At 43.1% G+C, this 27,410-nt stretch overlaps 12 protein-coding genes across 12 annotated transcripts; 9 read left to right on the top strand and 3 right to left on the bottom strand.

Annotated features, from left to right (window-relative positions):
• Window positions 1-955: 955 nt before the first annotated feature.
• On the bottom strand, window positions 956-3,268 carry PUMCH_003808 (uncharacterized protein; the record flags this gene model as incomplete). The annotated part of the gene is made up of 1 exon (XM_063022765.1): window positions 956-3,268. The coding sequence occupies one exon, from the start codon at window positions 3,266-3,268 to the stop codon at window positions 956-958; it is 2,313 nt and encodes a 770-aa protein (XP_062878835.1).
• Window positions 3,269-6,104: 2,836 nt separating this feature from the next.
• PUMCH_003807 (uncharacterized protein) lies at window positions 6,105-6,794 on the top strand (the record flags this gene model as incomplete). The annotated part of the gene is made up of 1 exon (XM_063022764.1): window positions 6,105-6,794. The coding sequence occupies one exon, from the start codon at window positions 6,105-6,107 to the stop codon at window positions 6,792-6,794; it is 690 nt and encodes a 229-aa protein (XP_062878834.1).
• Window positions 6,795-7,371: 577 nt separating this feature from the next.
• Window positions 7,372-7,986, top strand: PUMCH_003806 (uncharacterized protein; the record flags this gene model as incomplete). The annotated part of the gene is made up of 1 exon (XM_063022763.1): window positions 7,372-7,986. The coding sequence occupies one exon, from the start codon at window positions 7,372-7,374 to the stop codon at window positions 7,984-7,986; it is 615 nt and encodes a 204-aa protein (XP_062878833.1).
• A 2,535-nt stretch (window positions 7,987-10,521) lies between these two features.
• Window positions 10,522-12,291, top strand: PUMCH_003805 (uncharacterized protein; the record flags this gene model as incomplete). The annotated part of the gene is made up of 1 exon (XM_063022762.1): window positions 10,522-12,291. The coding sequence occupies one exon, from the start codon at window positions 10,522-10,524 to the stop codon at window positions 12,289-12,291; it is 1,770 nt and encodes a 589-aa protein (XP_062878832.1).
• A 537-nt stretch (window positions 12,292-12,828) lies between these two features.
• On the top strand, window positions 12,829-14,820 carry PUMCH_003804 (uncharacterized protein; the record flags this gene model as incomplete). The annotated part of the gene is made up of 1 exon (XM_063022761.1): window positions 12,829-14,820. One exon carries the CDS (start codon window positions 12,829-12,831, stop codon window positions 14,818-14,820), a length of 1,992 nt encoding a protein of 663 aa, XP_062878831.1.
• A 263-nt stretch (window positions 14,821-15,083) lies between these two features.
• PUMCH_003803 (uncharacterized protein) lies at window positions 15,084-15,617 on the bottom strand (the record flags this gene model as incomplete). Its single annotated transcript, XM_063022760.1, has 1 exon — window positions 15,084-15,617. One exon carries the CDS (start codon window positions 15,615-15,617, stop codon window positions 15,084-15,086), a length of 534 nt encoding a protein of 177 aa, XP_062878830.1.
• Window positions 15,618-16,515: 898 nt separating this feature from the next.
• On the top strand, window positions 16,516-16,950 carry PUMCH_003802 (uncharacterized protein; the record flags this gene model as incomplete). The annotated part of the gene is made up of 1 exon (XM_063022759.1): window positions 16,516-16,950. One exon carries the CDS (start codon window positions 16,516-16,518, stop codon window positions 16,948-16,950), a length of 435 nt encoding a protein of 144 aa, XP_062878829.1.
• Window positions 16,951-17,288: 338 nt separating this feature from the next.
• PUMCH_003801 (uncharacterized protein) lies at window positions 17,289-18,992 on the top strand (the record flags this gene model as incomplete). Its single annotated transcript, XM_063022758.1, has 1 exon — window positions 17,289-18,992. One exon carries the CDS (start codon window positions 17,289-17,291, stop codon window positions 18,990-18,992), a length of 1,704 nt encoding a protein of 567 aa, XP_062878828.1.
• A 431-nt stretch (window positions 18,993-19,423) lies between these two features.
• On the top strand, window positions 19,424-20,809 carry PUMCH_003800 (uncharacterized protein; the record flags this gene model as incomplete). The annotated part of the gene is made up of 1 exon (XM_063022757.1): window positions 19,424-20,809. One exon carries the CDS (start codon window positions 19,424-19,426, stop codon window positions 20,807-20,809), a length of 1,386 nt encoding a protein of 461 aa, XP_062878827.1.
• PUMCH_003799 (uncharacterized protein) lies at window positions 20,748-23,222 on the bottom strand (the record flags this gene model as incomplete). Its single annotated transcript, XM_063022756.1, has 1 exon — window positions 20,748-23,222. One exon carries the CDS (start codon window positions 23,220-23,222, stop codon window positions 20,748-20,750), a length of 2,475 nt encoding a protein of 824 aa, XP_062878826.1.
• A 278-nt stretch (window positions 23,223-23,500) lies between these two features.
• On the top strand, window positions 23,501-23,878 carry PUMCH_003798 (uncharacterized protein; the record flags this gene model as incomplete). The annotated part of the gene is made up of 1 exon (XM_063022755.1): window positions 23,501-23,878. The coding sequence occupies one exon, from the start codon at window positions 23,501-23,503 to the stop codon at window positions 23,876-23,878; it is 378 nt and encodes a 125-aa protein (XP_062878825.1).
• Window positions 23,879-24,373: 495 nt separating this feature from the next.
• On the top strand, window positions 24,374-25,639 carry PUMCH_003797 (uncharacterized protein; the record flags this gene model as incomplete). Its single annotated transcript, XM_063022754.1, has 1 exon — window positions 24,374-25,639. One exon carries the CDS (start codon window positions 24,374-24,376, stop codon window positions 25,637-25,639), a length of 1,266 nt encoding a protein of 421 aa, XP_062878824.1.
• Window positions 25,640-27,410: the final 1,771 nt, after the last annotated feature.

Here is a 27,410-nt window from a genome sequence, read left to right as displayed (position 1 = left end):
ATGTGAACTCTGGTTTTGACAATTCATGCTATACCCTATTCAAAGCTCTGTTTAAACGCTTTCTCTTTGGATTGAGTTAAAGATTATCCGTATGCGCCAATTTTTGACCTCTCACTATTCGCGCCTCAATTCTATCATCAAATACAGTAGGGCAGATGGTTTGATATCAACTACACAGCTTGACATTTCTTGTGGGAGGACAAGTCGGTTGCAAAACTTCACCAGGAGGTGGTCATTGGTCCACAGCTACTGATTAAAGAGGTGTATTCATCACCAATTATTCTCATCTAGTGCAATTCAAGTTTTAAATGCAAAGTTCTATTAAAATCTTGCAGATCTCAGTTTTAAACCATTAACCCGTATAGTACGAAGATTGTGTGCAGTCTGTCTCGTAATTCTGCGCTTTGTGCGTCTTGATTCACATTCTTTTTGATACTCTTGGATGGTTCTATCATTCAATAACTAATTGCTTAGCTAGTCTTGTAAAATTTTGAAGTTTGTATTTAGTCATTTTTTCGACTGGGTTTTCAGTAGCTCTCTGATTCTACATTCACAATGAAGGCCAAAGAATTCCGTTCCGTAGCTCCAAATGGTGTCATTTTTGAAGAGAAAACTGAAAAGAATCTTTTTTTTTTGTGATGAATTGGATCTGTCAATCAAAGAGCATCGCGGTGTCACACCCGTGATCTCTCTGTCGCAATAAGTTGAACATTCTTGCGAGAGTTGACGGTTGCAGCCCTTACAACAATCGAGGAGCTGGGTTAGGAATATCAACGTAGGCGGTGTCACTACTCACCTTCATTCTATATTTGAATACCTCCCTTGTCATAGCTTATGTCAAAGTCGAGGTTTGTATTCATGCGCGCCCGACTGTCATCTGAAATTGGAAAAGAACCATCTGTGAAAGAACAATAGAATGCTTTGTCGTGGTCATACATTATTAAATATCGTTCTATTAACCGCTTCTACCCGCAAACACGTCATTAAGTGGTTGCGTCATCATTTCCTGCAATTTGTGACATCTTTTGTCGAAATCTTCAGACATAATATGGTCATCAAGCCATTCAGATGCCACAAAACTCGCTCCACAAGCAGTACATTTACCCTCCACATGAAGCTTTTCTGTGAGATTTGGTTCCAATTTGACCTTGGAATCGTTAAATTTGAAATGCACATTGAGCAAATGCTTTTTGTAATCATATGGTCGATTGAACTTTCTAGATTTATGATTGCAAAATCCTGCTGGAAACACACACTGAAATCTACCAGATTGGTCATGAATACGCATGTGGCGAGAATAGTCACGAGAGATGAACTTGTCACATATGGTACACATAGTGCCCTTTACAGCTTTTTTCTTGGTGACGGCTGCGCCAACTGAATCATCACCATCTTCTTGAGGCAGGCTCTGCTCCTTTGTTTTTTTCAGCTTTGGCTTGGGGTTAGCCTTGGTGTTTCCCTTTGTACCATCACTCTGAAAAACTTGCCATTCTTCTTCACTCTTGCCATTAAACGTCTCATAGTTCAATTCAAATTCATTGCGAAATGGAGACAGAAGTTTCTTTTGACTCAGTCCACTAGTGTGAGTTTTGTATTGTAATTTCGGCTCATGCAGCGACGACATTTCGTCCTCGGCCTGTTCTTGCCCATCCCCATACAGCATGTTCCTTGTATTATAGTAATTCAAAGAATTATCTCCTTGATTGTATGTTTGAAACTCCATTTCGTTTTCCCTGCTTGCCATATTTGTCGCAGAAAAGCCATCAAAGCCCACTGGAGTGAATTGAGCCTCTACCTTGTGATCATCAGAGTTTGCATTTTCGTAATAGAATTCATCGCGATTGGAAGACTGATCATAGCTGCGCTTTGAAAGCAGAGATTGAAAGTCGTTCAAATTTGCATATTCGTTGTACCCAGCATTTAGATGGGTAGATAATGACCCCGTGTGGTTTTCAATTTTCGAAGAGTTGTACATTGCTTCATGTGACATTTGCAATGAGTCAGTCTTGCCTGGGGCGCTGATCTCACTATACTCGCCAAAGTAATCACGATTATCGGTTTGAGGAGGATACATTAGTGGTGTGACAGTCTCTTGGCCAAAATCCAATTTTGCACTGGCACTCATTGCCAGGATCAGCTCTCCGCCGTACATGTCATGACTGCTGTAGACTTGAAAGTTTTCCAGTATTGGGCTTTTGAAGCCTGTTCTCATTGATGGGGTATTTTGAACGCTTTCACTTCTCTGACTCGCGCCAGGACTGACGTACATATTTCCGGAATGTCCTACGCTACCACCAGTGCTTGGTCCCATTGACTTTTTGCTCTTGGGACCTAGATCATCGAGTTTAATTCGGAAACCTGGATTGCGGTTCTTTTTTCTTGACGCTTGTTCATAAGAATCTGTAGAATAATTGTTATTTTTTGCATCGTCGCTATTGTTGTTACTAGTTTCGGGACTCATCACTGCGACATCTTGATTCACAAAACCGCTATAAGACATGGAAAGATTTGATTTGAGGTGTGGCCTCTGTGCAGAAAACGTTCTTCTGCGAGCTGTTCGAGAAGGAACGTGCGAAGACGCGCTTCTGGTGAGGTTGTGTGGAATTTGGGGCTGGGAACTCAATGCATTCTTGTCCCCATTTGCTGACCCAAAAAAAGGAACTGAATTTTGGTTCTGGTTCTGATTCTGGTTCTGGTTAAAGAATCCATATTGAGTTTGGGGTGCAGCTTGTGAATATTCCCCATTTTGAAAATCGAACCTCGCATCCTCGTTTTCTCTTTCTTGAAGAGGTTCCAGGCCAACAAAAGAGAAGTAATCATCACTCATCTCAGTGGTTGCAGGAGCAGAGATAGTGCCATTGTGTGAATTGAAATTGTTTTGGAACAACCCTTTCGCTAGAACGTTGTTCTGTTTAGATTGTTGTGAACTTCGGTTGAAATAGAATGGTATATCGAGACTTTGATCATTTGCATGCTGCTGAGTTCCAAATGCATTTTCATGTTGATTTGGATTCCGGGAATACAGTGTCTGAATGTTATTGTTATTGTTGTCATGTGGGTGAGCATCTTGGCTTTGGTTGCCGCTGATGCTACTTTGATTATGATATTGATTATGATGCTGATTTTGGGTGTGGTTGTGGTTGTGAATGTGGTTGAGGTTTGACTGCTCCTCGCTGCTGCGGTTCATGTATCCATGTTGTGAATCCTGGTCTACGTTTCCGGGCTGATTCGCGAGGCGCAGGTGATCAGAGGAATTTTGATGATACATTTTGGCGGAAATACATGCAGTCAGTACAAACAGAATCTCTGAAAGTGTTCTTAGAAGAGTTAGATGTTGATATGCCTCTGCGAAAGACTGAAGATATCAGCTGGTTGCTTTTCCAAATACAAACAGATAGGTTGATAGAAATTACCAAGAGACTCGCAAATCGTCAACCGAGATAATTATTCAGTCCGACCACAATGCTATAGTTTGCAAGTTGATGAGTCTTAGTCCCAGTTAAGGTCAGTTCAAGATGACGTCTAGGAATGGGTATGCTTTGTCGCGGATTGCAAGCCCAACACCTCCAAAAATTTCAGCAAAGAATGACAAAAACACACTTTGCGATCGATTCCGGAGCCTAGGAACCTGGGACACGAGGTCTGGCGCACAAATTGAAGTGGCTGGATGATCGAAACGACAATCTGAATCTGAGAAGTAGACTTCAAGTATAGAGAGCAGCCCGCCGAAGTAAAGAAGTGCGGGGCTCACAACCAAAAAGTCCAAATGATTCTCGAAGAACTCGAAGTATTTATTATTTCAGAGAAACGTGTGGTATGGGAGTACAAGGAGAAGTTGCTTGTCGAAAGAGGAGCTGTGGAACGATAGCCTGCCTGCAGTACTGTATCCCCAACCAAGTAAATTCTAAAAGAAATGAGATACGCAAACTAGCGATGTGGCAATGCGGAGGTAGCCGCGATGGTGCGGGTCTGGGGATTCGAGTGGAATTGTATCCGGGCAACTAACCGGAAGCAGTTAAGTGCCGAGTAATGTGTGGCTTGAGGAGAATGTGAGAGTGTTGGCTCGGCTTTTGCTTCCAGAATGTGTAGTGCCTAAGCCACCGGATCTATGTTAGGAGCCTGGATAGAATTCATGACGCACTGTCTGTCTGCAGCACCTGTTTTTTTGTCTGCAGCACTGCTTCCCTGCTCTGAGGTGTTTGTGGTCGGTCTATGTGGCGAGACTTACAGTGGCAGTCAAGAAGAGTGGTTAGGTTAAGTTCCATTTTCGTTTCTTCTGAGGAGCAATTGTTCCTGAGGAAGATATTATATTTGACGTGATCTGGACCCCATCCCTGTGGGGTATGTCAAGTGTCAGTCTCAATATGCCAGACAAGACCAATTCCAGGGTGCGGTAGTGTCCCGTTAAGCAGCGTCTCCATGTAGATGGCTGGAGCACATACTATTGCTATGTTTAGATGAGTGAAGAAACGATTTATTTCGTGAGATCCTAAATTGACTGGACTTCTTTGCTACTGTTTTTCGTAAATTTATTATTATTATCATTGTGATTGTAAATATCTTAATGTCTTAGTGTTTGAGTGTCTAAGTTGTCTAGTAGTTAAGTGCATCGGTGCTTAAAATTTCAGTGTTTGAGTTGGAACTCTGGCGTGAAAATTTTGCCAGTAAATGCCATACCATCCATCCCCATGCCGCTCTCTAAGGCTGAGCATATGAGAAATTGAAAACTATGTACTTCTTTAATCGCAAACTCTTCATCTTCTATCAGAGAAAAATTTTGCAATTGAAACTCTGTTGACTCGTTGCACATTGTCCCCGTTGTGAAGATCCAATTCCAGCTACATACATGAACTAGTCCATGCGGTTAAAGCGGAGTTCCGATCTCAGAAACGAAAAAAAGAACCCGTCGAGCAGAAACGGCATTTCAAATATTGAAGAAATGAGAGACGAAAAAATATTCGCGTATTGTCCTCACATCCTCCCCCCGGTCTCGCCTGCCTCTGCCTGTGCCAGAAGCTAAATTCTCAATCCTCAACACCTCCAGTCTCCACGTGCAGAAGTGCAGCCGTGCTATAGCTCGGTAACAAACCCGCATTCAACCTTTTCTAGGCCATAAGAGGGTTTGAAGACGCCGTTCATCTCCCGTTACAGATGCATCGGTCCTTGTCTGTTTGCATGCATCGCCTCCTATTGCATCCGATTTGGGTCCTGGCCGCAGCCGCACTGCAGGTCTGTATCAAATACGTGCACTTTCATTCGCCGCTCGTGTATAACTGGCTGCGACTGTATGTGCAGACGTCAATCGTGCATGCGATGTGCCAATCATATGGTCCTTCCAAAAGGCCATTTCAGAGTGTCAGAGATGGCATGAAAGATCGGCATGGACCGTACTCCTTCTAGAAATGAAAATCAGTTTCAAACGAGCAAAAACGTGGAGATTTCGAATTCTTCTCAAAACGGAAGATCTGGTGCGGCGCAGCGGCTATGGTGTCTCATCCCGCCCGCTTCCAGCAACTTTCAATCTACGGGGAGGCAAATAGTAATCCCACGAGGCGTGTGGTTTGTAATTTTAAGTGAGACATTTTTCGTAATTTTCACTGGCCTGTCCATAGCACGCTTTACTTACTTTAGCGAGTCTGTGCATACGGCTATTGACAGTGCCTTTTTGTGGGTTGACCTGGGTGGTGTTTCATGGACTTAAGGTGCCCCTTTTTTTCTTTTTTTTCTTGCCTATGGCCTTACTTGCGGATATGAACCATTCACAAGCCACATACCTATGATTTGGCTCACACTGTCTGCTTGACCATTTTGCGGCCCACCATCACCGACTGTGGTCGAGTCTCTTAGTAATCAGTCACACAAAAATAACCATTCATGATCCATACAAAAAGATCTTAGAAATTGTGATTTTCTTCTTAAATAAGAACTGACTCGAGCTTCCTTTCCCTCCCATTTTCTCCAGAATTGATTTCCTTTGCTCTTTATCAGTTCACCCCTCGGCTCTTATCTATCTTATCCCCCACACAAACCACACCTCCGCAATTCTGCTAAAACACGCAGCCCTCAAACGCTACGTCTCTTTTCGCTTGAAACTTGCTAACACAATGAGTTGTATGATCTTTGGTACCACCGGCTTGTGTGGTAGAGAAATCCTCAAATATGCCGAAAAGCTGACTTCCTTTGCCAATATCACATCTGTCACCCGTCGCCCCTTCGACTCAAACAGCGTTAAGGTTGACCTGGTAGTCGAGAAAGATTCAGGTCGCTACAAGAATATAATTGCCGAGCGCCGCCCGAACGTGGTGTTCTCAAGTTTAGCCACTACCAGAGGTGCAGCAGGCTCGGCGCAAGCGTTCGTGGACATCGATTTCGGGATCAATTTCGAAATTGCAAAGGCCGCCAAGGAAGCCGGCGCCCACACTTTTGTGTTGGTATCCTCTACGGGCGCAGACGCCAACTCAATGTTTTTGTACTTGAAGACCAAGGGTAGATTGGAGGATGCTGTACTCGACCTCAAATTCCCACGCACAATTATCTTGCGTCCTGGTCCATTGTTGGGAGAACGTGACAAATCAAAGGGTTTCCTCAATGATTTGTCGGCAACTGTGTTCAGATCGTTCCATGGAAATTTCATTGGGCGCAACGTCATTCATCCAATCTATGGCAGCGAGGTGGGCCGTGTGGCGGTTCACTTGGCCCAGACGCCTTTGGTGTCAACTTCTGAGCCAGTAGTTAAGATTGTTAGTGCCCTGGACCTCTTGAGTCTTGCCGATTCTGTTGCTTATCTTTCTTAGTTTCCGGCGCTATGTCGGCCAGAACTTATCGCCAGCTTTTTTTTCTTGTCTCTCATAATGCATAGTATATTCTCATTGATTTCGAAATCATGTGTATTTTTAGCTGCTTTTTTATCTAATATTCCACTAGATTGGAGATCTGGACAGTCTCGGGCATGGAAACACACTCATGAGGATTGGTTCGAAGAGAAGCAATTATTAAAGGCTCTTTGCTTGATTCAAAATTTTGTTACATATGTTCAATATCTCTTGTTCAATAATGGAGTTTTAATTTCCAACTTAGTGGCTTTTCTTTTGTGTGACCTTGTATCGGGGGCCGTTCTCATGACTACGTAATCTTTGTATCAGAATTTAAAGTTAATAGCATCTAAAAAAAGAGAATAAGAAACGATTTCAGCCTACAAAATTCAAATTGCCTTTGTGCGTTATGTTTCGGATCAAATATCGTTTGGCCCTAGGGTTGCCACGTGACTGGAGAGGTATTTCACGTGATGTCTTCCCTCACGTGACTTCCGCGCCAACACTTCATCTCACAAAGTTTCGTGAAAATTTATTCATACCACTTTGATAACCGAAAATGGGTGCCTACAAATACTTGGAAGAGTTGCAAAAGAAGAAGCAATCTGACGTCTCTAGATTCTTGTTGAGAGTCAGATGTTGGGAGTACAGACAGAGAAACGTCATCCACAGAGCCTCTAGACCATCTAGACCAGACAAGGCTAGAAGATTGGGTTACAAGGCCAAGCAAGGTTTCGTCATCTTCCGTGTCAGAGTCAGAAGAGGTGGTAGAAAGAGACCTGTTCCAAAGGGTGCTACTTACGGTAAGCCAACCAACCAGGGTGTTAAGCAATTGAAGTACCAAAGATCCTTGAGAGTTACTGCTGAGGAGAGAGTTGGTAGAAGAGCTTCTAACTTGCGTGTCTTGAACTCTTACTGGGTTAACCAGGACTCCACCTACAAGTACTTCGAGGTCATCTTGGTCGACCCATCCCACGTCGCCATCAGAAGAGACCCAAGATACAACTGGATCGTCAACCCTGTCCACAAGCACAGAGAGAACAGAGGTCTTACCTCTGCTGGTAAGCAATCCAGAGGTATCAAGAGAGGTCACTTGTACACCAAGACCAAGGCTGGTCGTCGTCACACTTGGAAGAAGCACAACACTTTGTCCTTGTGGAGATACAGACACTAAGCTATTTAGCCTCTTGGGTCGTGCATTCTATGCATGCTCTTTTAGCTCGTGGCAGCGGCTTGTTTATTTGTATATGAAGTAATAGATTAGCTGCAGAAATTGCATGATAGATATGTAAAATTTGGTATGTGCGATCCAATTTGCGAGCGTAGATGCGATGAGATGAAAGTTCCGCTGGAAAATTAGATTGGTGCATCGATGCGTCGAGTTATCACAATTATACGACATTTCAGCACTCTTTAAAATCGTTGACTCTTTTAGTTGGTTGAAGTCATTTTTGTTTTAGAATGTATTGGATTATAAACAAGGGATAATAAACGACGATGACATCAAACAATATGCCAGTATTCACTTCCACAGAAGAATATACATTTTAATTCAGATACCTTGTGTTGCATTGCTTCTATATTGTTTCAATAAATCTTATTTTCCTGGCCTTCTTGGTTTGTGACATTTTATACAAGAGCTCTGAAATTGTAGAAACTCGTACTAACTGCTGAGGTTCTAGGGTTGAAACCATGAAACTGAATTGAAACTCGTAATTCGACGACTCGCCATTCTAGATCCAATTTCAGAGTTGTACCAAATTATTTGTAGGGTAGGGTTCTTTGACATCCGGTTGTTTGGACATATGTAGTGTCATCCCTTACCCGAGTCTTGAGTCTCATTCTTGAAGGTTCACCGATTAGAAAATTGCATATATTGTTCGTCTGGAAAAATACATTGATGGAAAGTGCTCAGTCTCTGACTACCATCATAAGTTTTATTGGGAGATATGTCCGTTGTCGAACACAACGCCTCCCGAGTGACTTGTATTTGAACCAATATTCTGGAGGTCTCTAACAGATTTGTATTCTAGAACCCTCACTAATAGCATCCAAAAGTTCTTGAGGTTGGCTGTAGTGCTAAAAAGGGTTCTATTATTTTCGGGCTGTATCAATCAGCACTTGATCACAGTCTCTAGGTTTTCCTACAAAAATGCGTCTCCGGATCTAGTCCTTCTAATCATACAGCCACATCCGGTCTAATGACCATAATAGCATCAAAATAAAAGCCTATAGCTTGCTTGAACATCCGAATAGGCGTTTCGTAGCTCATTTCCCAAGTGCGAAGGAACTTCGATATCCAAAAACAGAGAATAACTACACCGCAAAGAAAAGAATGTGCTTGGAAAGTTTGGGGCCTCAAGGAAAAACATTTGATGAACACTTAGAATAATCCACACCTGCTGTATGTAAAGAGGGTAGAAATTATGGACCCGCTTGTACCAACGCATAAATCACTATTTTTTGAAACCAGTTCAACTTCAAGAGTATTTACTGAAGTGAAACATTATTAGTTCACTCTAGGTCTATTATGTGCTGGAGGAAGTTATTGCACCGGTTCTCAATTTGTGGGCATGATCTAGCTGAAAATTGGCTGCAAAATACCTGCACACAAATACCTACAGTAAGTCCTTTTCGTTCAATCTGCAAGGGAAAAATCAACAGATTGAGCATAAAAAGCCAAGAAAAGCTATAAAGAGTATTTGGGATGGAGCGACAAAATCGACCACGGCTTTTTGGTGCATGTTCATCTTTGACTGAGTTCACTGACAAGCCGCACTGCAGAGAGAAAGATTTGCAGACCAATTAAGGCTGTTGCATGTGTAGTATAGAAGCAGAGCTACACAAATACAGAGTATCTTTTAAATTAGTGGAAACAAAATTGAACATAGATTTGAGCTACAAATCCCAACGAGAATTACGAATGTAAGAGGATGTAAGAGGAGGTAAGAGCGTTCGAATTAGGCACCCGGGAAGTCACGATGGACTGAGAACCTCATTTATAAGGCTACGCCTCGCATATGCTAATGATCAAATCGTGTCAACTTTTTTCCAAAATTCTCACTTGTAATGGCAAGTGTATCATGTATCACAGTCTTCCATCATAGCACAAGCAAATCACTTGAGCAAATTCTTTTGATCGTCCTGAGCTAGGTTGAGGGAACATTCACTCATCTTCTAAAGAACAAAAGAATGACACTTTCGAAGGCTTTTATAGCATGGTTGCATCTTATATCAAACAGATAGTCTAGCATGAACTATTCTACACACACGAGATTCAGAAATATTGTGGGTTCATACCCATAGATTCAGGAAATTATTATGACTAATGAGCACGTTTAATCTCAATAAATTTTGCACCTGTTGGTATGATCAAATTGGGTATAGATCCAGCTTGGCATTATCTCCTGTAGGACCAATGGGACTGAACAAGCGAAGGCCATTCTCGGCGAAGTTCGGCGAAACCTACAAAAACAACAAAAGCATCGTAAAATCGAAAAATCATAGGCAAATTATCCTGAACAGTTTCCCTCTGTCTTTTTCCCGGGCAAAAATATTCTCTTATCTATCTAAATTACACAATATTGACTGACTCGGGCCACCCGTGCACCAACCAAAAAACGTCAGAAAAAATCACCCTCCCCCCTACTCACTTCCTAACCAGTGGTTCCTCCCCTTTTCCGCCATTGATTTCACATCTGCCAACACCATGGTTCACGAGAAAACTGCGATCTTATCCGTCTACGACAAAACCGGTCTTTTGGACTTGGCCAAAGGTTTGACCGCTGCCAACGTCCGGATTTTGGCTTCTGGCGGTACTGCCAAGATGGTCCGTGAGGCCGGCTTCCCTGTTGAGGATGTTTCTTCGATCACCCACGCTCCTGAGATGTTGGGTGGTAGAGTCAAGACTTTGCACCCTGCTGTTCATGGTGGTATCTTGGCCAGAAACATCGAGGGCGATGAGAAGGACTTGCAAGCCCAAGGCATTGAGAAGGTCGACTTCGTTGTTTGCAACTTGTACCCATTCAAGGAGACCGTCTCCAAGGTGGCTGTTACCATCGATGAGGCTGTCGAGGAGGTGGACATTGGTGGTGTTACCTTGTTGAGAGCTGCTGCCAAGAACCACGCCAGAGTCTCCATTTTGTCCGACCCATCTGACTACGCCGGTTTCTTGGAGGAGTTGAAGGCTGGCGAGATCTCCAAGGAGACCCGCAACAGATTGGCTTTGAAGGCTTTTGAGCACACTGCTGACTACGATGTCGCTATCTCTGACTTCTTCCGTAAGCAGTACTCCGAGAACGTCTCGCAATTGCCATTGCGTTACGGTGCCAACCCACACCAAAAGCCTGCCCAGGCTTTTGTCTCTCAAGGTGAGTTGCCATTCAAGGTTTTGGGTGGTTCTCCAGGTTACATCAACTTGTTGGATGCCTTGAACTCTTGGCCTTTGGTCAAGGAGTTGTCTGCTTCTCTTAACTTGCCAGCTGCTGCTTCTTTCAAGCACGTCTCCCCAGCTGGTGCCGCTGTTGGTTTGCCATTGTCCGACGTCGAGAAGAAGATCTACTTCGTCGAGGACATCGAGAACTTGTCTCCATTGGCTAACGCTTACGCCAGAGCTCGTGGTGCCGACAGAATGTCTTCCTTCGGTGACTGGATTGCTTTGTCCAACATCGTCGATCTCCCAACCGCACAAATCATCTCCAAGGAGGTTTCCGATGGTGTCATTGCCCCAGGTTACTCCCCAGAGGCTTTGGAGATCTTGAAGAAGAAGAAGGGTGGTAAGTACTGTATCTTGAAGATCGACCCTAACTTCACCCCAGACACTTTGGAGTCCAGACAAGTCTACGGTGTCACCTTGCAACAAAAGCGTAACGACGCTATCATCAAGGGCACTTCCTTCCAAGAGATTGTCTCCAAGAACAAGGACTTGACTGAGCAAGGTATCATTGACTTGACTGTCGCCACCATTGCCTTGAAGTACACTCAATCTAACTCTGTGTGCTACACCAAGAACGGTATGGTCATCGGTTTGGGTGCTGGCCAACAATCCCGTATCCATTGTACCCGTTTGGCCGGTGACAAGGCTGACAACTGGTGGTTCAGACAACACCCACGCGTCTTGGGCTTCAAATGGGCCAAGGGTGTCAAGAGACCTGAGAAGTCCAACGCTATTGACTTGTACGTCTCTAACCAAATTCCAACCTCTGAGCCAGAGAAGTCCGAGTACGAGTCCAAGTTTGCTGAGCTCCCTACTCCATTGACTGCTGAGGAGAGAGCCGAGTGGTTGGGCAAGTTGGAGAACGTTGCTTTGTCTTCTGACGCTTTCTTCCCATTCCCAGACAACGTCTACCGTGCTGCCAGATCTGGTGTCAAGTTCGTTGCTGCTCCTTCTGGTTCCGTCATGGACAAGGCTGTTTTTGCCGCTGCCGACTCGTACGACATGGTTTACGTCGAGAACCCAATCCGTTTGTTCCACCACTAAGCGGATGAGTAGAAACTTTGGAGCCGTGTAGATTAATAGGAGAATATCACATGATTATAAGAGCGAACTGTAGTAAAGATTATTTAAATTGAAAAGTTCAAGTGAGGACTTTCCATCAGGTCTTTAGAGTCAATCAGATAAGATGACCAGTGTTATGTACATCTACTGTCCTTATTGTAATGCAAATAAAGAAATGAAAATCAACAAAACAAAAAACAAATATTTCAATTGGAACATTCCGTCATAAATCCAAAATTTTGACAGAGACCAAGGATCGCCACAGAAAAGAATGCTTCTTTCTATCAGAGACACGGTCAACAGAAGACAAGAATCATTTACGCGCAACACGAGAGAAATCGAAGAACTTTATTCAAATGGAATATTCGACTGTTTTATTTTCAACAATTTTCCAGCCCATTACTTCCATTTTGCCCATGCTAGAACCTTCGATCCGCCTACTAAATTACCCACACCCGTGCCTCAGTCACCCATATGTGTTAACGTGTCTTCAGGATACCTACAACACACTACTCCACAATGGCCTCCGAATACAAATACGACGAAGGGTCCGACACGTGGCCCTACTTCGTGTTGGCCCTCCTTGTGTTTTTCATGGTGCCAATTACGGCGCGGTGGTTTCTTCGAGCAATTTCATCCGGCTCGTCCTCCAAAGCTGTGGAAGGCTCTATTCCCTACAACCACGAGTCGTTGCAATTAGCCAACAGCACCCAGATCGATAAGGTGCGCGCGCAAAAGCGGGCCGGTCGCGTGTTTAACCGTTCATTGGTCATTGTTGTGTTGGGCTGGGCCTTGGCTGCTTACATCTGGATCACCTACGCCAAGGAGGTTTCCTTGACAGGCTTCTTCGACCCATACACCATCTTGGATATTCCATACACTGCTTCTGAGAAGGACATCAAGTCCCGTTACCGTAAATTGTCCTTGGTCTACCATCCTGACAAGATCGGTAAGGATTTGACAGACAAAGTCAAAGAAGAGATGGAGGCTGCTTTTATTCAGATTAACTTGGCATACAAAGCTTTGACCGACGAGGTTACTAAGCGTAACTTGGAGTTGTACGGTCATCCAGATGGCCAACAGGAGGTCACTCATGGTGTCGCCATCCCTAAGTTCTTGGTCGAAGGTCGTTACTCTCAACTCATGATCTTACTCTACTTTGTGCTCATCGGTGTAATTTTGCCATTCGTTGTGGGTAACTGGTGGAGCAACGTGAAAGCTACTACCAAAAGAGGCATCCATGTGGACACCGCTGCATCCTTTGTTCGCCGCTTGGCTGACAAGAACCCTGCTGTTGTTTACACCCCCTACACTGTCCTTGACTGGATTCTTGAGAGCGCTGAGGTCACTGCTCTCCGTGGTGACAAGTCTGTTCAGGAAATCAAGGACCTTGTTCTTTCATACTTCAAAAGAGAGTCAACCGGATCAGACGAAGAGCTCACATTGAGAGTGGTTTCAGAGCTCCTGCCACTTCTTACCGGCTTTATTGAGATTGCGACCGTATTCAAGGTACCAGACGTCATTTTGGCCGCTTTTGACTTACAAAAAGCCGTTCACCAAGCTTGTACTCCTTTGGGCAAACATAGAGAATTATTGCAATTGCCTTATGTAGATGCAAAGGTGGTTGAGGCACAAAGTGTGAAAAAGTTGGGTAAGCTCTTGACTTTGTCTGATGAAGAGGCTGGCAAAGTTTTGGGTATCTCTGACTCAAAGAAATTGAAAATTGCTTTGGATGTCGCCAAGAACATTCCTTTCATTCGCGTTTTAGATGCTTCATTTAAGGTGCCAGGTGAGGACTACATTTCACCAAATGCAAGTGCACATTTGGTTGTTAAATTTTTGATCAAATCAGCCGCCTTGAAGTCCTGCCCAGAAATTGACGATCTGAGATTTACTGAAGAAGAGACCATCGAGGACTTGAAAAACCCTCTTAGGTCCAATGACTTGCCTCCACAATTGCCTGCAGCATACGCCCCATACTTCCCAGGTCTTGTCAGCAACTCTTGGGAAGGTTTCATTGCTAATCAATCTGACAACAAATTTATCGAAGGTACTGAGAGTGCCCTGTTGAGAAATGTCGAATTGACGAATTTGAAGTTGACGCAGAAGGAATGGATCGAGGGCAAGGAGCATGTTGTAGCAATCAGCACTTTCAAGGTCAAATTGCCTGCACCAGTCCCACCAACTGTGGGTGACTTTCACTTCCGTTTGTTTTTGAAAAACAACGCATACTTCGGCACAGATGTTGATATTCCAGTCGACATGGAGGTCAAAGCAGTCCCAATTGACCAAGAAGCAGTCAAGAAGGCAGCAGGACTCGATGAAGATGATTCCGACTCCGACTCTGACCTGGATATCTCTGATCCAGAGGAAGACTCCATTGCTGGCGCATTGGCTGCTTTGAGGGGTCAAGGGGTGAAAAAGTCGAGTGAAGCTGACGATGATGAGTCTGACAACGAGAGTGTATTCACAGACATCAACACAGATACAGAAGATGAAGGAGAGGATTAGTAAATAGATTCTAGGAAATTGAAAATTGACACAAATTGAATAGAGACTTAGTCTCGCAGTAGGGACTGCTTTTGACTTATGTTACAAGCAGCACGTCAAGCAGACGTAGGAAAGAAATCTGTGTTCGTAGTATCTGTCACAAAAATAATTACATATCTATATTCTAGTATTTTGTCTATGTATCTTACTTCAGGTATCACCAAGCAGAATGGCTCCTCTCCAGCTCATTAAAGATATTGCATGCAATTTTAAGAAGAGTAGCATCATACAGTCATTTTAAAAATGTAGGCGTCAGGGTTCGGAAGCTCCTGCTGCTTATAGTAGTCCTTGACTACCTCCTCTTGTTGTTGAAAGCCCTTTTTCTTATACCATTCGATGGCCTCCTTGTTGTCAACGTGCACATGAAGGGCTATTTCATGAACAAAGCGTTCCTTGGTCTGCTCGATGATCCATTCCAAGAGTTTACTTCCAACGCCCTTACCTCTGTAGGCTGGTAAAACGGCCAAAGACTCAATGTACAAAGCGTCATGGACTATCTTCAGCTTTGTGTTCATCAGAATAGATGTGGCAACCTCAAACGAAGGAATTTTATGCGATAGGTTGATGAGCTTTCCCTGGATCGCTCCCACAGGCAATTCAGAGTAGAATGCCAACTGAGAGACCTCTGAGGGCAGTTTCACTGAGTTCTCGTACCAGGAGTCTGGATATGTGGTAGGAAGACACACCTCGTTAATGATTTTGAAGGTACCCAAGTTGTTGACGGTCACGTCATCTAGAGCGACAGTGCTTCTTGTCATGGCTCAGTAGTTTGGTGGTATCTGTAGTGACGGTAGTGCGCGTATAGCTGTAGAGTGTAGATCTGTTGAACAGACGTCACAAAAAAAATAAATTGATTATATGAGACAGTAATCAAGTATACACGCGCGTATAATTTGGATTCGCAAATGAAGTATTGTTTAGTTGATGCTCCGTAAACGTGTGTTTCAAGACATACCTCTTTTTAGGACTACTCAGTACTACTATCAAAAGCTATATGGAGAGATATCCCTTGGAAGGTTTCAGCTCAAACTAGTTTCTGCTGGATTTCAGCATCAACGTATTTTATCTCGTGGTACTGATTTACGGGCTTCCAGAGGCTGCAAAGCGGTCAGCAGAAAGTGAACAGGAAGTGGAATATGTGAAGCGACGCCTGAAATATTTCTTTTTACCATACCGGCGATAATCAAATCAAATTTCATCAAACATTCGAGTAACCACTTCCTGCTTTTGTGAGGGGAACACTGATAGCCAATAGCCCCTCAGTGGTTGCAAATATGCTATTACAGGGCCAACATAAGTAAAGATCAAATGATAAAAAAAAAGAATGGCATCTCACACGGTACCATTCCACAGCGAGAAATTGACGATGAATTTGAATTTCCTTTTAAACATCTCCATGTTGGGTCGGTACCCCACATAATCAATATCATATGCTGTTGCATAACTATTCTATGCTCTGAGATTGTGGCTCACATCAGACCATACTCACTACTCTTTCTTTTGCAAATTCAATTCTTTTCCAAAGGGTCGAATATTTAAAAGATTGAGGGTTAGGATAATCAGGAGGATATAATTTCACAAATTCTCAATCGTACAGTGATTACTGAATACAACCGTTCCACATATCTAACGTATTAACGACAACTCAAATCCAAAATGATCTACACAATTATCCTAATTGTTGTCATTCTATACTTTGTGTCTCTTATTGTCAGAGACATCGGTTCCAACCCATTGGCAGAGGCAGATAGCACAGAACCTCCAGCACAAACCGACTTTGTGCCCAAAACGCTTTGTAAATTCAACGGCAAGGATGATCCCAAAGTGTACTTGGCAATTGAGGGTGTCGTTTTCGACGTGACAGCTGGCAAGGGCTTCTATGGACCAGGTGGTCCCTACGAGAACTTCGCTGGAAGAGATGCATCTCGAGGATTGGCTCTCAACTCGTTTGATCCCGCCGTTTTGACGTCGCTTGACGAGCCTCTTGATACCTTAGAGGGTCTCTCCACAGAGGAAAGAGAGTCATTGCTGAACTGGAAGAGCCATTTCGGCAACAAGTATACTGTTGTAGGCACTTTGAGCAACCCATAGATCAAGCCCGAATGCTGTGCAACATGGTGTTTGCAATTAACTAATTGACTGACGACTTAAAACGATTGCGATTGTGTTTTATCTCTAGAAATATGCAACAAAATTGAACGCAGGGTATAATGTAGAATCTTCGTATTGAATACTATATAGCCGTACTGAAGGTGTCCAACAATTGAGTAAACTAACATGAAAATCAAAAAATAATATTTCAAAACTTCCCAGACAATTCCTTCTTTTAAATTTATTGAGAAACTTCTCTCGTGTAACTTATTGCAACTCAAACCCCATTTCAGTTCCTTCCCCAGGATTTCTCATCTCTACCTACTACCATCCAGCCGATGAGTAACTTCAACCGAGCCAATTTCGGGGCTCGAAACACAAACAGTCCAACCCAACAAACGGTGAAAATCCTGATACTAGGCTGGACTAATGCTCTGGCGGAAGATTGTATCGCCTTTGTGAAAAAGAAGACTAGAGTTCAGGTCACAAACTACCACACCGAACAACAGGTCTTATACGGAACTGTGAGAAATAACCAAGAAGCTCAGACGCTCGTACAACATAATGGTGTTAGATTTGCTGGCCAAGGCTTGAAGTTCAAGATCGAAGAGGCTGGAAAAAAGGAAGATGGGCCTGCGTTTGTCGTGCTCACCAACCTCATCAAAAGCCGCTACGATCCGCAATCACAGTTTCTTAATCTTGCGGGCGTAATCAACGAACCAACAGTGCAAAGTATCGGCTTTTTGCAGTCAGCTGGAGCAGCTGCTCGGTTCTTTCCAGCATTACTACTGGTAGCTGACCAGGCCAAGATTGAGGTGACCAGTGCAGACTTCTCCAACAACGACATTTCAGACTTAGAGAGATTATCGCTTTTGCCTAAAAACTTCCCTCGCTTGCGCAACTTGTCTTTGCAAAACAATAGACTTGCGAATACAAATGCCTTCGAAAGATGGAAAAAGAACCTCGTTCATTTGAGAGAGATACTCATTGATGGTAATCCGCTAATGAATCGCGTTTCACCTGTTGACTTGAGAACACAGTTCAAGAAGATATTTCCTCGATTGATTGTTCTCAACGGAGAGCTTGTGAGAAACGAGGAGGTGGCATTGGCCAACCTCAAACTTGCCTTCGATGCACCCCAGCCCATATTTTTCCAAGACTCCGACGTGCAAAATATAAGTACCTCGTTTATTACCAACTTCGTCAGTTTATGGGACTCAGACAGAACCGCCCTCATGGGACTATTCCAACCGCAATCCCAGTTTTCCTTGCAGGTTGATAGCACCACGCCACAAGTCGGTAATCAAGATCTCCCAGATTTCGGCTACTATTTGACTCATTCGCGTAACTTGTCCAAAGTTCTGGTTCCAAAAGCAAGAATGTCAAAGTTAGCGATTGGCGCGGAGCAAATCTTCAATTCCTTCAGCCAAATCCCCAAAACAAAACACGATCTTGTAAATAATCCTTCCGCTTACAGTATGGAGGCATATAAACTCCCTCAGATGGGTGCCATCTGTATCACGCTACATGGCTCTTTTCAAGAGGTTGCCGCACCAGACAAGACCGAAAAGGTTAACCATTCCAGTCGCTATAAAGGCAACAATAAAAAGCTGCGCCCACAATTGGGCTCCAAATCCTTTGACAGAACCTTCATTGTCGTCCCGGGTGCAAACAACTCAATGGTTGTTGCAAGCGACATGCTCTGTTTGCGTGCGCCAGTCGACTCAGATGCTTTCCAGGGTACTCCAAATGTTCCCAGTACACCAGCAATGCCAGCTAGTCCGGCTGCAGCTGTTCCAGGAAGTGTTCCACATTCCGGTACTGCAACTCCTACGCCAGTAGGTCAGTTCAACATTCCAGACGAACTCAAGAACACGCTCAATCCCCTCCAACAGGAGCTACTTGCCAAAGTTCTTGTTGAGACAAAATTGACCGTTGATTATGGCTTGATGCTATGTCAACAGAGTAACTGGGACTACCAGCAGTGCGTCGTGAATTTCTCAAATTCGTCAGGATCATTACCTCCAAACGCGTTTGCCTAAGTGGCTCTAGTAAGGGGGATAAACAAAATATATAAAGAACTAATAAACAATTGAATAATTCAGTACCATTCGAGCAGTGGCCAACACCATCAAGGTTACACATTGTACATCATTTTGACTACCTCGATTTGAGGATATCATTAACACGTCCTCCGATTGGAATTAGGGAGAATACCCTATAATTGAATATATTTCGTCAAAGCGAAATTTCATCTCAATTTTTGCACAGCCACATCAAAATATGTATGCCCCACGTCAACTCCATCTCAGTTTTCTGGAAGCGAGTACTGTGTGGAAAACCAATTAAAGATACGACTAAATTTCCGAAGACTATTCAGCGAGATAATTGGAAGCTTCTATGAAATCTGTGATTTGTTTATGATCCTTTCAATACTAGAACGCCCTGCTCCATTCCTATTGCATCGTTCAAAATGAGCCTAAAACCACAACCGTTGCAAATGCAACACTACAATATCGCAATGGTTACAGACTTTTTCTATCCTCAACCCGGTGGAGTGGAGTTTCATGTTTTTCACTTGTCTCAGAAGTTGATTGACTTGGGCCATTCCGTTGTGATTATAACACATGACTATGGTGACAGAAGCGGTGTTAGAATGCTAACGAACGGTCTACGCGTGTATTATGTCCCATTTCTACAGATTTATCGAAGTACAACGTTTCCTAGCGTGTTTCTGGCGTTTCCAGTCCTCCGGAACATTTTCGTTCGGGAGCAAATCGATATAGTACATGGACACGGATCCTTCTCCAGTCTAGGCGCCGAGGCCATTTTCCACGGCAAGACGATGGGTCTCAAGACTGTGTTCACGGACCACTCATTGTTTGGCTTCGCGGACATTGGTTCTATTCTAGGTAATAAGCTACTAAAGTTCACACTCAGTGACATAAGTCACGTAATATGCGTTTCACATACATGCAAGGAAAACACGGTTCTACGAGCCTCGTTGGATCCATTGAATGTCTCGGTGATTCCTAATGCAGTGATATCAGAGGATTTTGCTCCGGATCTCACAAGAGAGAAAGACCATTCGAGGATTACCATTGTAGTCATCTCCAGACTCTTCCCAAATAAGGGCGCCGACTTGCTTGTTGCTGTTGTTCCTCAAATTTGCATGCAACGCTCCAATGTAGACTTCCTTATCGCAGGCGATGGGCCAAAGTTTTTGGATTTGGAGCAAATGCGTGAGAAGTACTTTTTACAGGAAAGGGTCTCTCTTATCGGTGCAGTGAAGCACGAAGAAGTGCGCGATGTTATGGTAAAGGGTGATATTTATCTTCATCCTTCTTTGACTGAAGCATTTGGTACGGTAATTGTAGAGGCTGCTTCGTGTGGACTATATGTTGTCACGACAAGAGTTGGTGGAATTCCTGAAGTGCTTCCGCAGCACATGACGAGTTTTGCAGAACCCGAAGAAGACTCACTTGTTAGTGCTTTGCTACACGCAATTGACAAAGTTGCATCTCGGGAGATTGACACCTCGCTGTTCCATCAGGAAGTCGCTCATATGTACAGTTGGGATGACATTGCAAAGAGAACGGAAAATGCTTATAATTCGCTCTGGTATCACGACGGTCCCCTTCCTCTTCTTGATAGGCTTCTGAAATACTATTGCTGCGGAGCTATTGCGGGTAAATTATACGTCTTATGTGTCATCGTTGACATGTTTATTTTGAGTGTGTTGGAGTGGCTATATCCAGTTGAAAATATAGACCTTGCGTCAAAATGGCCTCTGAAAGTTAGCAAAAAGGCTTTTGAGCTCCCTGTCGAAGATAATGCAAGTGCAGAGAGTTCGCTTTAGCTACTGAAATTGACTTCGCGAGTCCATTAGCAAGTTTACGTTTTTGATGAGTATCTTCCAAGAAAATTCGACCCGAGGTAACTATTCGAGGAGTATATAACGGCTCAAAAAGCCAATCATAATTTGCATTCCACTGAGATTTGTTCTCTTGTGGTACTAACATCTTTTTGAGTAGTTGAATTTCTTCAATTAAAGCCTGCATCAGTGTTAGCTTCGTCTCAGAAACTTTCGTGTCGAAGTATTGTGTTTGATGGAAAACTGATTGATTACCGAAGTCTAGTAAGTTTTCTATCTGTCTCTCTAGCTGTATATTCTCTTCTTTGAGATTTTCCAACTGATCGTTCAACTGAACTACGTTTGACTGGGCTTGTTCGAGTCTGAGGCGCTCGTTTTCCAAATCTAAGTTTTTGCTTGCAATAGAGTGCCGAATGTTCTTCTCGAGTAGTTCAACATGCAAATTGAGGTCTTGGACTCTACTTTCTTTGAGTTCGAGTTCGGCTTGTAAGGAGTCTATTAATTCAGTAAACTTGTGAGCTTCACCGTTCTCGACGACTGAGTATATTGTCATGACATTGCCTAGGGGCTCGAAATTCTTTGAAACCAACATTTTTAATAGGGCATCAACATTCTCCTTTATTCCAACGAAATCCAGTTCCGCGACTGTATTGGGAGATGGCCGATCAAAATTCTCGAGTAGCAGAACTAAGGAGGAATCGATTTTGTTGAGATTGTAGCCATCTAACAAGACTCGACACTGCGACTCGAGGACGTTGCACAGCGAGATAAATTCATTTGCGATTGGGTTCAAGTGAATTGAGGCAGAATTAACGATAAGTGCTTTTGCCCAAGATCGGATTCGAGCTAAAGTAGCAAAAGTGGAAAGCCAGGATGGCCCTTGTGCAAGTAGAGATTGATTCCATTTTTCGATTTTTCTCCGAAGGTCGACTGAGTCTATCAGTTCAAGGGATTTTTCGGCAAGTTCTAGCATAGTTCGAATAGATTCAAATTGAGAAGCTAAATCTTTAGGCTCAAGACTCATAAAGCTATATTCAATCAACCTTTTAGCACAGTTCAAAGAAACGACCAATTCTGTTAAATCAAGTGAAGTTTGCTCAAAATCAAAGTGTGTTTCCAAATATATCTGAAGACGAATGATTTCAGAAAGAAGCTGCAAATGGGACTTGTGTGCCAACGGGGATATTTTGGATATCATTTCGTCATCCAATTTTAAAGCTTGAATGAGATAGTTATTTTGTAAATTTATACCTTGTTTGTGAGATTGGCATTCGCGTAATTTAATTGAAAGATGCTCCAATTCTTGTGAAAGATGTGACTCAGGCTGGTCCTTAACGTTTAGATTAAGTTTTATTTTCTCTCTCAATTCTTTGTTCTTTATCAGTAATCCCTCAAGATTTAGTCTCTCTTTTTCTAATGTCTCTGTGAGCAAGAGAATTGACGATTGAAGTTCTTGCTCTTTCAGAACATGCTCTGCCTCCAAAGCTCGATCTATCTCATTGAGCTCTGTTAGATGCTCCACCTGCATTTTGAGATCTCTATTGGCCAGGACTAGATTTTCGTTTTCAACTGTGATGCGCTCAATCACCAGAACCAGCTCCAATGAAGCCTCTAACTGTTCTTGAAGGAGCCGTATGTCAAACTGCGCCCTATTGAGCAGCTGTTCCAATTCATTGTACGATTGAATATCAATATGAGATTTTGACAAGGAATTTTTGAACAGATTTAATTCCTCATTGAATGTAGACTCTTTGAGTTCAAGGGTTTTTTGAAGAGACGAGTAGGCCAACTCCAATCGCTTGTTGAATTGAACGAGAACCGCAAAATCTTCAACAGATAAATCGCGATCCGAGGGCAAATGGTCTCTCACCGCATTTTCCAATTCTTTGTAAATGTCCAATTCTTCCTTGAGAAGAGCATGGTCTGCGCTCAAATCATCATAACTCGTTTGAAGAACACTCAATTTGTCATGAAAAGTAGCATTCTGAGATTTGAGAAACTCGGACTCCACCATTGTAGACTCAAGAGAATGGTCTATATTGGCAAGTTCATCTTTCTTCATCTCCAATTCTCGGTTCAATTGCTCTATTGATGTTCGTAGCAGATTATTCTCCATCAGTGCAGACCGTAGCTTTTGTTGTAGCTTATTAACAATAGAGACAACATTCAGCGGAACAGCTGTTTCTTTCTCTAATAGACCTGGCCGTACAAACACTCCATAGGTTCCAGGCAATCTACATTTGAAGTACTCAACATCTTGCACGGTTCCGTTGTTTTTTCCCGTGGGCGTGTCGAGTTCCAAACCTACCCATTTTCCTGGTGCAAATTGAGTATTTCCGATAAAGCGCACAACTGCCGTTTGGCCCTTTAATGACACTTTGTCACCAACGTTTACCATCTATATGCGAGAGTCGAACAATGTTATTCTCATCAAGGGAGCGAGAAACGAGAAAACAGAAAGCTGAAATATGAAATATTAGAATAAAAAGAGGGTGAGATTGGTGGTCTTAGTTGCAGACAATATGAACAATCTTAATTATCGAAGGGTTCTCAACTCCAACATACCCTACGATAACTTGAAAATCAGGTCTACTGATATAGTTCGATTTTCAATCGTTACAAATACAAAACGAAGAGATCTGAATTGTCCGCAAGGTGTATTTCAACTATAGCTTGATGCTGGTGATGTTGGTGTATATACGCGACTCCACATTAGGATCTCGAAACAATAACACTACACTACTTCATTTGCTCACATCCGAATCTCCAATGTCGCAGAAAAAAACCTTCGCCAACGTGAAGAACGAGCTTTTGGCTGAACAGAAACAAGAGATCCGCGAGGCTTTTCAGCTCTTCGACATGAATCATGATGGTATGCTAGACTACCATGAGTTCAAGGTGGCTCTTCGGGCATTGGGGTTTGACGCGTCCAAGAAAGAAGTTCTTGATATAATCCACAAGTTCGATACAGACGATACCAATTTAATCTCATATGATAACTTCTATCTAGCCGGTATGTTGATAGATGCGCATGTTCATGCTGCAAATGGTTGAAGAGATGGGCATTGAGCAGTTGATAGAATCACTCCATCGCATCGTCTATGTTAGAAGATGGAAGCGGTTTGGAGCTGTTTTCATGTATTTAATTGCGGTGTTCTACCTACTCAAGAATGAAATATACTAACAACAGTGGGCGAGAAGATCCTCAAACGAGATCCCATGGATGAGATACGTCGTGCATTCAAATTGTTCGATGACGACGGAACCGGCAAAATCAGTTTCCGTAACTTGAAACGTGTCGCCAAAGAGTTGGGCGAAAACTTGACGGATGAGGAACTCCATGCCATGATTGAGGAGTTCGATATGGACGGCGATGGCGAGAGTACGTATAACAAGCTCGAGTCTGAGGATGGTTATAGCTTTGATGCTATTCTTAGATACCCGTTTCACAATGGCTCATTTCATCTTCTGTTAACCCTATACTAACTTCAGTCAATGAACAAGAGTTCATAAACATCTGCACCGAGTAGAATTTTCAAAACCCAGCGCATGAAATCTACATCTTTTAAGTGCACATGTATCATTTCCCAACACAGTCCCGGCCATGTACTAGCTTGTACATCTTGCAGCCGCATTTGTTCTCTAATTCAGTTTCACCTCTTCCAAATAGATTCACACCTCAAATTTCCAAACACTAATGAAATAAATCAAAATTTAAAACATACTATACCTTTTTATCTAACTGCTGAACAATCATTTTCATGGCTTATTCAGTCGACTCTCTCCAAGTGTCACGTGACCAGCCTTCTTCTCTTTTTTTCAAAGTTGCAAACCTCACTCCGACCAATCTCTATAACATCGACCATGTCCTTCAAAACAGCCGCCAAACGAGGCCAGTTCGACTTGGACAGATACGTTGGCAACCTCAGAGTCAAGACCTATAAAGAGTTCGCCAAACACTCTCGTCTTCCTACTATTCCAGCACCAATTCCAACTTTGAGAAAAGACGAAAGACTTATCGGTGAGGCCCCTATCGTTGCAGGCGACTTGGCATACATCGTATCCGGTAAACACAAGGGAAAGATTAGTAGAGTTCTCCTGTACACCCGTGACAATGATACTGTTCTTTTAAACGAGGTGACCAAGAATGTGGTGATCCCAAAACAGTACTGGGCTGCCAATCAAACTTCGCACGTCCTTGAATATCCTGTTCCTATTCCACGTAAGTTTGTGCGTTTGGCCGCTAAGGAAAAGGATGAGAAGGGAAATGTTTCCTACGTCGTGGCAGAGGACTTAGTGTTCAAGGAGAAGTACTATGATGACCGTTTGAAGAGATGGGTTCCACGTAGATTTGTGAAGCATCACGAGAACATTGAGATTCCATGGCCATCTCCTATGTCCGAGCCCAAGGACGACCAATACTCCACTCTTACAGAGGATGTCTACAACAAAACACACGAGCTTCAGACTGTTGCAAAGTCTCCATTCCCCAAGTCCGTTTTGAACGAGCTCCGTAATCCATACTCCAAGTTCAAGAAGAGAGAGCTTACTGAGGGTCAAGCAAGACGTCTCAATGCACCACAAATGCCATTGTCGGTTGAGCAGAAGATCTATTTGGCTAAGAAGGCCCAAACTCCTGTTAAGAAGCTAGAACCATTGTCTGAGGAGGCTAAGGACTTGATTGGTTCCAGAATGGCGGAGCACCTCGCTAAGATCAAGAACCCACTTCTATTGAAGCACTTGGAGGCTGTTTCTCAAAAGACGACACCAGAGTTTCAAAGAGTTCTTAATGAGATTGAAGGAAAACAAGATTGAATAGCCTGGAATGAGGGCAGCACTAGGTGGTGATCCTATCTGTACATAATACATGGTGAATATATGACCAGCGACGACATAATATGACTAAAATGAGTTTCTCAAAGATACTATAATACTCAGATTTCTTTAAGAGAATCGCAGGAAGGACATGCACGAGATTCCTTGATTTGTAGGCTTCAGTCAGCACATGTCAAAAACACAGAAACCACCAAAAAAAAGATTGCAGCACCACAATTTCACACATGGTCTCCCACTGCATTACTCAGTGTGGCTCTAAGTGGCTTGACTAACGTTGATCGGACGGGAAACAGTATTTTCCACTTGATATGGCCGCAACCGAAAGTTCAACTTTTACGATTGATTCGATCTATTTCTTTTAAAGGTCCCTTCACATCACACCATTAATTAACTGATCTTAGATGAGATGAGCGGAAGGTCTTCATCATCAATTATTCCTCCGAGATGTGCAAAAGAGAGATCGCCGGTGTATCTCGCAAAGGTTTTCGGGACTCTCCTTATCAAACGAACCAGTTCATAATTTTAATTCAACCTCTACATATCAACCATCATAGGCTAAGACCACATACCACAAACCACAAATCTCCCAATTCTATCGTGCAGGCCAATCTCATATCTTATCAAGTCTACCTCCCATGTTCAGTGCATCGACTTGAGACACTCAAATTGTTTAAGATGAAAGTAGCAATCCAGTTCTAAACCAAGAGACTATTTATTTACTCATATCATTCAATCTTATTTTTCATTTTGCTAAACACACATTTTTCACAAGACACTTAAAGATGACTCTAACCTGCATCTACACCTGTCAAATTGTACTTGACTCATAAGGGATTTTGTGATTTATAACTGTTCCCTCTCTGAACAAGTCTTCTTCCAACTAAATATTTATTTCTCGAGAAAGAGCGGGACACTCCAGTGTATCAGTACCTACTTCCGCCTTTTAAATCTATCACAATGGACAGTCGGGTGTATTTGAACAAAACCCCACTCACAATCCTATCTATTCCTAGAGCCAGAACATGGCTTTTTGCAGCTCCGATTCTAGAGCTTCTCAGCGCACAAGCTGCACTGGCAGACCCTGAAGGCACCGCATCTTACCTTTCCTCTCTGGAAAGCGACTATGACAGTGATTCCGAAGACAGCATTCTACTACAGAGACAGGATAGCGAAGATCCGTTAATGGCAAGCATCATTTCCTCGGGTCTGAACTCAATTGCAGGATTGAGAAAGACCCCGCTCGTTCGGCTGAGCTCGCAAACAGACAATTCCAGTAAACAAGATCCACGCTATCTGTCGCCACGAGGCAGCGTCACAGATCTCTCGTTGAGTAAAACTATCACCACTGAAGAGGACGACGAGGAGCAAGAGGCAGAGGAGAGTTTTTTTCACATTGCCTACACACCTCTAGAATGTACAATCATATGCTGTTCCTCCGTGTTCGAGAAGTTGTTTCGAAAACCTCTTGCAGTGTCCATCAAGCTAGCATATGACGACGTCGTGATCGTCGATAATCAATTTTTCTCGTTGCAGGTTGACAATGAAGGTCAGGACAATGGCTCAGCGCGTATTTTGGAGTTCACCCAGCCGCTTTCTGAAATGAAAATCTCTCTATTTTTCTTGTCAAGTCATTTCTCTGACATTGTTCTTATACCGCAGTCGTACAGAGACCAAGTGGTTGAAATTTTAGCGCAGAAACACTTTATTTTTTCCCCCAACACTAATAGCTACATGGTGGATTTCACGAAAA

The sequence above is a fragment of the Australozyma saopauloensis genome, chromosome 4 (assembly GCF_035610405.1).
Source record: "Australozyma saopauloensis chromosome 4, complete sequence".
NCBI classification, from domain to species: Eukaryota; Fungi; Ascomycota; class Pichiomycetes; order Serinales; family Metschnikowiaceae; genus Australozyma; species Australozyma saopauloensis.
The sequence above is the reverse complement of the archived record's forward strand: the minus strand, read 5'-3'. Positions and strand labels throughout refer to the sequence as shown.